Source organism: Electrona antarctica, assembly GCF_951216825.1.
Source record: "Electrona antarctica genome assembly, chromosome: 9".
NCBI classification, from domain to species: Eukaryota; Metazoa; Chordata; class Actinopteri; order Myctophiformes; family Myctophidae; genus Electrona; species Electrona antarctica.
The window spans coordinates 16,759,327-16,770,904 of record NC_136790.1 but is presented as its reverse complement, the minus strand read 5'-3'; the positions used below and the strand labels follow the sequence as shown (position 1 = coordinate 16,770,904).

Here is an 11,578-nt window from a genome sequence, read left to right as displayed (position 1 = left end):
GAACTGAGTGGTGCAAGGTCTTATATAGCCTGATCAGCTGTGGTCTGACGTAATGTCAGTGACCATAGTAACCATGCTAATTTTTTTGGGCCCCACGTACAGGTACACACAAACACGGATACAAACAAAGCTGGTTGTTGGAGTGGTTTGCACCACTCAAAAAACCTAAAATGCATGGTGGCAGCTGTGTTTATATATGCAGTAGGTCTAGAAGTCTACTTGGTACAGATAGTAGACACATTTTAGACAACCTTATTTATACGATGCTTCTTCATGGGCCAAATTTTGGCCTAATCTACATATATGGGCCTAAAGTTCAGGCCCTAAACGATATCAAATGCTATTACGTTATCCTCACTTCCCTTTATTTCAGTCCTCTATTTGAGCGGTGCACACCGCTCCAATGACTGGCCGTGTGTGTCCCTGTGTGTCGTGTGTCTACTGTATGTATGTCCGTTTGGGGTATGGACAGCTATACAGCTAAAGTGGCACTGTTGAGCAGCCCACTCACACTGAGTGGCCCAACAATGTGAGCAACAATAACAATACAAATATAACTAACAATAAAACTGTACCGTACAGTACAGTAGGCCTATACAGTACAGAGTACAGTGCAGTAATTATCACAATAAAAGTATAGTTGCACCGCTCAGTTCACACTGGTGTGATTTTAGTTCTAAGCAGCTCCAATAACAGGCACATGTGTTCAAATATCATGAAAAACAAGACGTTGCTGTCAGGCAGGCAGCAACGTGTTGTGAGCTTGTTGAGCTTGTAGATCAGGCGCTATTTTCAATATTTTCAAATAGTTTTTAAAAAGTTTAAAAATAATAAAAAGAGGAATGGTTTTGGACATACCACCCAACAACAACAGAAGTAGCCTGACACGTAGCAGTGGATTAACAAAATGACTAATAATCAATCCTCCAGCTAGCACACACTTGTGAAAGCTTCATTATGTTATCTATTTCTTTATTTATTCATACATTTCAACCATAATTCAAATTTTTAATCCATTCATTATTGACAGTTGAACAAAAAAAAGCCTGGAAACCAGACAAATCTGGCAGAGCTATAAAACTAAAGAATAGTGATGTGCTCAGATGTTCTGTGGTCCATCTGTGATGTTATTTTAACCATCTATTAGCATCTATTTAACATAAGTCGTCTATATCTAAGCCCATGCCTAACAGAAACAAACTTTTCAGTATTACTCGTATTGCTTCCAAGATTATCGGACTTCCCACACCAACACTTTAAAAAATATATATATATAAAGTATATTTATTGGTTTTAACAAATTTAAGGACAACAAACAGACATTACACAACAAGAACATAATAACAAACAACAAAAGAAAAGAAAGAAAAGAAAAACAGCCCAGGCACAACACTATTATAAATAAAAATATTGAATATACAAAGACATGGGAAGAACAATGAACCATAATGACAATAAGTGGCTTTTGAGTTTTGATAGACTCCCATTCAGGAAATACATCCATACAGTATATAAATACATATATTAAAAAGGCAGACAATACAGTTATCATAGGCACCAAATCATTACAATAAGAGCAGACCCATGCATACTCCACTCAAAGGCGGCAACCGCCCCCCCTCCAGGCGGCAGGGCACCAACACTTTCTGATATGAACAATAAGGCCATCACACGGCTAGCACTCTCAATATCACGTGACACTGATCATCCCCTGTATCGCTTTTTCAACATCATGCCATCAGGACAAAGATACAGAACCTTACCATGGAAAAAGGTTCGTTTCAGTAGGAGTTTTGTCCCCTCAGCCATCGCGGCATTGAACAAACTGCCCCGCCGATAGGATGGTTCTGTACACAGTGGCGACCTCATGTTTTTGTATTGTCTTGGTGTAATGTTTTCTGTACTGTGTGTAGTTTTTTTGTTGTTGTTGGTGTTGAACAGACTTGTGAAGATGAATATCCTTCGGGACAATAAAGATTATTATTATTATCTCTAGGATATATATGACGTTTAGCCAGGATATGTTATTACGTCCGGATACCCGCCCAGGACAGGCTTCAGACGCGCCTCCTCAGAGAGAGGGGAGAGGAGACATGTCTCCAATTGGGCGCCACCTGTAGGCCTACTGGCTCATCTTGGAGTGGAGGTACTCCTGTAGCTCCAGGCTGTCTTTTTTCACCCTTCATGATGACACAGGCCCTGAGAGAATCAGTAGCGGGGAAAATGCAATCACTTGCCGAAAGCATAATAATATAGGCCTATACACCTTCACGTGACTTCTGTTGTTCAGCTAAACTGCTAAAGCTATTTACTTAGAGGACCATCAGGACACCACAACACAACCCGTGTTTCTTTGTCAGTATAGTGGTCCCTAAGAAGAGGTTTATCATTATTGGACCTTAAAACATTCATGTCCCATACCCGACCCAACACGTCATCATCAAGCAATGAGAATGGAGGAGACTATAGATTTATACCTGAGGAAGAGAAAAGACCATATCCTCCAGCTCTCCGAAGGCCAACAGTGTACCCTGTTGTCACATGCTCAAACAACACGTAACACCTCTTTTGGAAGAGAGTGAGGAATGAGGAATTATGTCATAATTGTCCATCAAATAGTTTCTACAAATATGATTATAAAAAAGCTTCTGGTAAGTAAGCCTTTTGGTGTCATAATTTATATGCAACTTTCTAGAATGCTTCACATTTGCAATGATATTATATTTTGTAAATTGCTCAATGTTTCATTGAAGAATCTTACCTGTAGGCCTAGCTGATCACTGCAGTTAGCCTGTAAGAAGTCTGTGGGACAAGGAAAAGGTTTGAAAAAATGATAATTTGCCAAAAACAAAATCATACACTTTCACGTGCCTTATTTTGTTCAGCTATAGCTATTTACAGGACCTCAGCACATCTACTGGCTTAGTCAGCATAGTGGTCCCTAAGAATATAGTTTTATCATCATTGGTCCTGTGGGACCTCTAAGGATCTCTGACACCACCCCAACCGTCTGGATGGACACACCCAACTCTTCCTGCTCCAATTTTGGCAGATCTGTGACACCCAGCATGGCTATCATCTTGCCAGCCTTTGGTAGGTTGGTCTCCTGTAACAACTTGTAAGAGACGAAAAATGTCCTCAAAGGAGTATAGTTCAACCAAAAAAAATTACTTATTTTCAATTACACACCCCATGCAGCCTTGAATTCATGGGGATTTCTTTTGTTATTGTTGCATTCAAGGCAGTAATTGGATGACCTGCGGAGAGCCAGAGACTTTATTTTCTTAAATTCAACACACGATTCACTAGTTGGAATGAAGAAGGAGGAGAGACCCGCACACCGCCACTTGCTGGTTCAAGAACTTTATTTTAAAGAGTCATAGCAACGTTTCGGCCTTTCGGCCTTCTTCGATGCCTGAAGAAGGCCGAAAGGCCAAAACGTTGCTATGACTCTTTAAAATAAAGTTCTTGAACCAGCAAGTGGCGGTGTGCGGGTCTCTCCTCCTTCCTCATAACGTTTGCTGTACTGCCAGGACCTATACGCACCTGCTATAAAATTGAACCGGGTGTGTGGAAGTCATCCCTCAAACTAGTTGGAATGAACACACCATTGTGGAAGGTTTAAAGATTTTATTGAATGAATGAATGAAATGATGAGGAGGAGAGTGAGGGGAGCGGGGCGTGGGTTCCGGGGGGGGTCGCCGACCCTGGAGTCTTTGTGGAGGGGGTCGTGTGGCGGTCAGCCCGTGGTACACGTGAAGGCGTGATCCCCCGTGGGAACTGCGAGGAGGGGAGGAGGTGAGGAGATGGAGCAGTGGAGATGCTGCTGGTCCTGTGGTGGTGATGGGGATGGAAGTGGGGTACGAAAAGCATAGAGGATGCTGGGTTGTATTGGGCGGGTATAAGTAGGCTCAGGTAGATTGGCGTGGAGGGCGGAGATTGGCGTGAAGGTATGGTCAAGATGTGTTCCTCCGCCTCCATTAAAAAATGGATCCTCAAAGGAGTAGTTCAATAAGAAAAATACTTATTTTCTATCACCCCATGAAGCCTTGAATACATGTGGGGAAAAGCCAAGTGCTTTTCTGTGGGAATTTTGCAGAAAACATAAACCTACAATTTCACATTCCTTCTTTTGTCTTTCTTATACTGACTGTAGCTATTTTACAGGACCTCAGCTTATAAATCCTATTCAGCATAGTGGTCCCTAAGAATAGCTTTATCATCATTGGTCCTGTGGGAAAAGCCAAGTGCAAAGTAGAGATGGATATATACTGTATTAATCTTGAAGGAAACAAAGTAAACACAGTATACAGACAGTGGACCTCTAACCACATCTCAGTCTCCTCACCTCTAAGGATCTCTGACACCACCCCAACAGTCTGGATGGACACATCCAACTCTTCCTGAAGAGCTGCTCCAATTTTGGCAGATCTCTGACACCCAGCATGTCTATCATCTTGCCAGCCTTTGGCAGGTTGGTCTCCTGGAACAACTTGTAGGAGAAGAAAAATGTCCTCAAAGGAGTAGTTCAACCAAAAACATGACTTATTTTCTATCATATGCTCCAGCTTTCTGAAGGCCAACAGTCACATGCTCATACAACACATCGTAACACCTCTTTTGGATGAGAGAATGAGGAATTATGTCATAATTGTCCATCAAATAGTTTCTACAAATATGATTGATTATAAAAAAAGATTCTTGCACCGGCCAGTTGGTATAGGTAACCCTTTTGGTGTCATAATTTATATGCAACTTTCTACAATGCTTCACATTTGCAATGATATTGCACGTTATTGTAAATTGCTCAATGTTTCATTGGAGAATCATATATGTAGGCCTAGCTGATCACTGCAGCCTGTAAGAAGTCTGTGGGACAAGGAAAAGGTTAGCCCTGGTCCAGTGCTTACAGTGAGTCTCAGACTCGCTGTAAGCACTGGACCAGGGCTAGGAAAAGGTTTGAACAAAAAAATTGCCGAAAACATAATGGTACACTTTCACGTGCCTTCTTTTGTTCTGCTATAGCTATTTACAGGACCTCAGATGATATCAGTTTATCGATAGGTCAGCATAGTGGTCCCTAAGAATAGGTTTATCGTCATTGGTCCTGTGAGAAAAGTAAAAGTCCTGCCAAAGTCTTGCCAGCCTTTGGCAGGTTGGTCTCCTGGAACAACTTGTAGAAGAAGAAAAATCACACCCGTGTGAACTGAGTGGTGTAAGGTCTTATATAGACTGATCAGCTGTGGTCTGACGTAATGTCTGACGTAATGAAATCACACCCGTGTGAACTGGGTGACCATAGCAACCATGCTCATTTTTTGAGTGGTGTAAACCACTCCTACAACTGGCTTTGTTAGTTTACGTGTGATTTGTTTTGGTACGAACAGACACGGGTACATTTGTTTTGGTACGAACAGACACGGGTACAAAGCCAGTTGTTGGAGTGGTTTACACCACTCAAAAGTATCCTCAAAGGAGTAGTTCACCCCAAAACATGACTTATTTTGTATCAAATACACACCCCATGAAGCCTTGAATTCATGGAGATATTTTTAGTTTTTCTTGCATTCAAGGCAATAATTTGATGACCTGCGGAGAGCCGGAGACCTTCTTTTCTTAAATTCAATACGTTGAAAAAACAAAAACAAACCTCAGTACAACTGTTCCTCAGCATAATGGTCCCTAAGCGGTCAGAAGTAAACTCATCTTTGGTCCTGTGGGAAATAAATTCCAAGTAGACAGTAACAGAGAATGCAGAGGAGACTAACCACGTCTCCGATTGGGCGCCACCTGTACTGGCTCATCTTGGAGTGGAGGTACTCCTGTAGCTCCAGGCTGTCTTTCTTTTCACCCTTCATGATGAAACGGGCCCTGCAGAATCAGTGGGGGAAAGAAATGCAATCACTTGCTGAAAGCATAAACATATATACACCTTCACGTGACTTCTGTTGTTCAGCTATAGCTATTTACAGGACCTCGGATCTACTGATACAGCTTGGTCAGCATAGTGGTCCCTAAGAATAGGTTTATTATCATCATTGGTCCTGTGAGAAAAGTCAAAGTAGAGATAGATACCGTATACTTTATTAATCCCGAAGGAAGCAAAGTATACAGACAGTGGCCCTCTATCCACATCTCAGTCTCGGACTGCAAATTCCTCACCTCTAAGGATCTCTGACACCACCCCAACCAACAGTCTGGATGGACACACCCGACCCAACTCTTCCTGAAGAGCTGCTCCAATTTTGGCAGATCTGTGACACCCAGCATGGCTATCATCTCGCCAGCCTTTGGCAGGTTGGTCTCCTGGAACAACTTGTAGGAGAAGAAAAATGTCCCCAAAGGAGTATAGTTCAACCAAAAACACGACTAATTGTCTATCAATTACACACCCCATGAAGCCTTCAATAAGCCTATCTCACAGAATTTCCCCGCCCCCTTAATACGCCCCCTTTCGGGGTTAGTGGTGATAGCGTGACATCACTCCATAGAGACAGACTGTTAACAGAGGTAATTTAAGAAGTCTACAACTTTTGTTTTCTCAAGGTAAGGTTTGTTCTATCTGTTCGAGCTGATTTACCATCTTGTTTGCTTCATAATAATATTGGTCTGTCAAATTTTTACATTAGAAAATGTACTTAGATTCTCCAGAGAAAAAAACGTGTAAATGCTAATGTTAAATGACACCACTATTTACCGGAAGTGGGCGTGGAAAGCGGGCTGTGAGATAGGCCTATTCATGGACATGTTTTTTAGTTTTTCTTGCATTCAAGGCAATAATCTGATGACCTGCGGAGAGCCGGAGACCTTCTTTTCTTAAATTCAATATGTTGAAAACAGGACCTCGAGTAAAAGTGTTCTTCAGCATAATGGTCCCTAAGCGCCAGAAATGAAATCATCATTGGTCCTGTGGGAAATTCCAAGTAGACAGTACAGAGAATGCAGAGGAGACTAACCACGTCTCCCATTGGGCGCCACCTGTACTGGCTCATCTTGGAGTGGAGGTACTCCTGTAGCTCCAGGCTGTCTTTTTTCAACCTTCGTGATGACACAGGCCCTGAGAGAATCAGTGGGGGAAAAATGCAATCACTTGCCGAAAGCATAAACATATATACACCTTCACGTGACTTCTGTTGTTCAGCTAAAACTATTTACTTTAGAGGACCATCAGGACAACCTGATCCTGAACAGTTTCTTTGTCAGCATAGTGGTCCCTAAGAAGAGGTTTATCATCATTGGTCCTGAAAACATTCATGTCCCAGGCCATACCCGACCCAACACGTCATCATCAAGCAATGAGAATGGAGGAGACCATAGATTTAGAGAAAAGAGGAAGAGGAAGAGAAAAGCCCATATGCTCCAGCTCTCTGAAGGCCAACAGTGTACCCTGTCACATGCTCAAACAACACATAACACCTATTTTGAAAGAAAGAATGAGGAATTATGTCATAATTGTCTCCACCAGGCCGAAGGCATGGGGAGAGAGTATATGTTTTGCACTCCGTCCGTGTGTGTGTCCGTTCGTCCGTCTGTTACCAGCTAATCTCCGGCACCATTAACCTGGGCGATGGCACATTTTGCACACACACTCCCTGGATGCCAACGATGAACCTCCCTGGTGGCCTGTTATAGCGCCACCAGGAGGCAGACTTGAAAAACACATTTTTTGATATTACTCCTCCAGATTCTGTCCACAAATCTGTACACACTATCTCTATAGTCATGTGTTCAAGCTGGATCTGTCTGACATTTCATATTCCATCCTAATTGGCTAATATTGGCTTTCAAAGTTGGCAGGATTGGTCCGTTTTGAACAAAAAGCCTCAAATCATGAACGCAGCATTCAATTTACGTGAAATCTTTCACAGACTTTCCTACTAGGCTGAGGAATATATCCCACCCTTTTCACATTGGACTGTTATAGCGCCACCAACAGGTGGATTTTTGCAAAACACATTTTTGGAACAAAATGCCTCAAATCATGAATGCAGTGTGCAATTTACGTGAAATCTTTCAGACTTTCCTACTAGTCTGAGGAAAATATCCCACCCTTTTCACATTGGCCTGTTATAGCGCCACCAACAGGTGGATTTTTGCAAAACACATGTTTGGAACAAAATGCATCAAATCATCCAATTGCCATCCAAGGCGTAAAAAGAGAAATGGCACCCTTTTCACATTGGCCTATTATAGCACCACCAGGAGGCCACAAGCTGACCTGCCCTGGTGGAGACCTGTGCCCCGAGGGGCACTTTATCTAGTTGTCTAATGTCCATCAAATAGTATCTACAAATATGATTGATAATAAAAAAGGTTCTTGCGCCAGTTGGTATAGGTAACACTTTTGGTGTCAATGTTTCATTGGAGAATCATACCTGTAGGCCTAGCTGATCACTGCAGTTAGCCTGTAAGAAGTCTGTCAGGCGATGAAAAGGTTTGAAAAAAATGATAATTTGCCGAAAACATAATCATACACTTTCACGCGCTTTCTTTTGTTCAGCTATAGCTATTTACAGGACCTCTGATCTACAGCTGATATATATAGTGGTCAGCATAGTGGTCCCTAATAATAGCTTTATCATCATTGGTCCTGTAGAAAAGTCAAAGTAGAGATAGATATACTTTATTAATCCCGAAGGAAGCAAAGTATACAGACAGTGGCCCTCTACACCACATCTCAGTCTCAGACTGCAAATTCCTCACCTCTAAGGCACTCTGACTGACACCACCCCAACAGTCTGGATGGACACACCCGACCCAACTCTTCCTGAAGAGATGCTCCAATTTTGGCAGATCTGTGACACCCAGCATGGCTATCGTCTTGCCAGTCTTTAGCAGGTTGGTCTCCTGGAACAACTTGTAGGAGAAAAATGTCCATAAAGGAGTAGTTCACCCCAAAAAGTACGTATTTTCTATCAATTACACCCCATGAAGCCTTGAATTCATGGATTTTTCTTTGTTTTTGTTGCATTCAAGGCAATAATTTGATGACCTGCGGAGAGCCGGAGACTTTATTTTCTTAAATTCAACACGTAAAAAAGCTACAGCTATTTACTTAAGAGGACCATCAGCCCAAAACACAACTCTCACTGATCTTTGTCAGCATAGTGGTGCCCATATCCTCCAGCTCTCTGAAGGCCAACAGTACCCGCAGGCCTAGCTGATCACTGCAGTTACCCTGTAAGAAGACTGTGTGGCGGGAAAAGAAGGTTTGAAACGTAAACATACACTTTCACGTGCCTTCGTTTGTTCAGCTATAGCTATTTTACAGGACCTCAGCTTATTCTCAAGGTTCTCATTCATCATAGTGGTCCATAAAAATAGGTTTATCATCGTTGGTCCTGTGGGGAAAAAACACATGACTTCTGTTGTTCAGCTAAAGCTATTTACTTTAAGTTTAGAGGACCATCAGGACAACCTAACCAAACCTAAACAAATACATCTCCATGAATTCAAGGCTTCATGGGGTGAGGAATCGATAGAAAACAAACTTGTAATGTTTTGGGGTGAACTACTCCTTTGAATGTAACTGGTCACCTCATGTTGTTCATGGATGATATAGGATGCTGTCAGCAGAGTCATTCATGGGATAGATTCTAGTGACATCATTACATCAATGAACACGACAATTAAAGAAAACTCACCTTCAGAGATGGCGTTGAAGTTCTCCAAGGCAGCCGTGGACAGACTCGAAGGCAGCCAGTCTCAGCCATTGAACTTTATAGGATGCCTTACCTTACTTGGCCTAGAAAAAAATATGTAAAAATAACATTTAAAGAAGATTAAACTTGTGCATATTCTACCATCTGGGGTTAAGTATAGTCTCTCCAGACAGACTGCTGGCTCACACAATCTTCAATGGTTCCGCTGTACGGTCTGTACTTTGGAAATGCAGAAATGCTGCAGAAAATAAAGCGGATGTCCTGTGTGTGGGGACTTCCGTTCTCATCTTGTGGTCGCATGGTGAGAAATTCACGCCCTGAAGTTCATCTGAAAATAAAACGGATGTTGTAATCTGTATTAATCAAATGATCTACTCGCTTGCTGTAAAGATAAAACAGATGTATATGTTACAGCTTCCTGCAAAATACTTTTAGGAGGCAACAACATGCAGTTGTCTGCATGGCTTGAGAGATGAATATGCTCCAAGATGCTGCAGTTTTGAAGAGACACATTTGAATAGGCCAGGCCATACTTAAACACAGCATAGCATAGGCTGCAGTACACCAATGACAGTTGCCAACTTGCCATGCTCATTAATTGTAACATATTACAGCCCAGTCTCAATTATGATTAAATGTTTGAGAGATTAATTGCAGGAAGTTTAACATTGAGGCTTTTTAGTGTGAGTCACATCATTCATTAATCATTTGAGAGCATGCAGTCCAGGAAGTTGGACCTGCTCTTCTTAAAATGAAATGAAATGAAATCTATATTTACCCAGGGTATCTGGGCTCAAGAACTTGTTTCCAGCCAGGCCCTGCTCATAGAACACATTTCATCGTAGTGGTTGATGCCTTGTTCAAGGGCATTTCAGCGGTGGTAATTTTAACGTGTCGGACGGCTGGTTCGAACTGGGAACCTTCCGGTATCTAGACCGCGCCGCTATCCGTTCGGCCACCGCTGCCATCTTCACACATGAGTGTTGTGGTCGTGTGGAGGAAGTGCCTACTTCCTCACACTGTGCACACTACAGCATAGGGAATCTTGACTTTTAACATGGCAATGTGGTATGGCAATCTTAATGTAAAAGGTACCCATAGGAACCTAGCCTCAAAAATCATTGGGAAGAGACAGAAACATTTAAGCTGTATCTATAAGGAGGTACTTCGTAAAAAAGCTGTCAAGATAGCAAACGACCCCTCTCATCCACTCTGCAGGGAGTTTGAACTACTTCCCTCTGGTAGACAGTACATTTACAAAGTACCAAAAGCTAACCGTAACATTTTTAAAAATTCCTTCATCCCTAATGCCATTAAGGCACTAAATGATACCATGTCTCGCTAGATTTGTTGTTTTTCCTTTGTATTTGCCACTGTTGTCTTGCACTTTTTTGCCATGAGAAAATAATTGTGTGTTGTTGCTGTTGTTGTAACTGTTTGTTTTTTACTGTTGTTGAGACCGAAGACAAATTTCCACACGTGGACAATAAATGAAACTAACTAACTAGGCTACACTATACTGACTACTAGACTACCGTATGTGGCAGTCAAATCAAATGTCTTTCTAGAAACACATTTAATAGCAGCACATAGAGTTCGAGGGTCATTTTAACATCTAGTAGCCTATGGCTTTTGTGTGCAGTTTTTAAGTTGCTTGATTCATATATGTTGTATATCTGATATTAATTAGATATTTTTTTTTAGCCTAAGCCGCCCATTGAACATCAAACTCAATTGTGTGTGTGTGTCTATAAATGTTTTGATAAATTGAAAATGGAGGACCCTTAAGTCTTTTTCTGGTTTTATCCTCTTCGCAGTCAAACAATCAATCAATCAATCAATCAATCAATCAATCAATCCTATGCCTACTAATTATAGGCCTATAGCTTCCATAATTGATCATTTAATGCCTGTGT

General features: G+C 41.7%; 1 protein-coding gene across 2 annotated transcripts; it reads right to left on the bottom strand.

The window, feature by feature from the left end:
* Positions 1–1,096: 1,096 nt before the first annotated feature.
* LOC306929099 (uncharacterized protein) lies at positions 1,097–4,594 on the bottom strand. 2 transcript variants are annotated; one of them, XM_079509491.1, is made up of 4 exons: positions 4,349–4,594; positions 2,762–2,802; positions 2,478–2,565; positions 1,097–2,199 (listed from the first exon to the last, which is right to left on the bottom strand). In XM_079509491.1, exons 1-4 carry the CDS (start codon positions 4,557–4,559, stop codon positions 2,183–2,185), a joined length of 357 nt encoding a protein of 118 aa, XP_079365617.1. In that variant the 5' UTR covers positions 4,560–4,594; the 3' UTR covers positions 1,097–2,182. The 2 variants fall into 2 exon arrangements, with proteins under 2 accessions (XP_079365617.1, XP_079365618.1); XM_079509492.1 differs by lacking the exon at positions 4,349–4,594 and adding an exon at positions 2,980–3,153.
* Positions 4,595–11,578: the final 6,984 nt, after the last annotated feature.

Bases quoted from the DNA above. Each gene is read 5' to 3' on its own strand.
- LOC306929099 (XM_079509491.1), bottom strand. From the start codon at position 4,559: ATGATAGAAAATAAGTCATGTTTTTGGTTGAACTACTCCTTTGAGGAC. The intron at 2,803-4,348 runs GTGAGGAGACTG...CTTGTCCCACAG, and splicing joins GGTGTCAGAGATCCTTAGAG to ACTTCTTACAGGCTAACTGC. The intron at 2,566-2,761 runs GTAAGATTCTTC...CTCTTCCAAAAG, and splicing joins GTGATCAGCTAGGCCTACAG to AGGTGTTACGTGTTGTTTGA.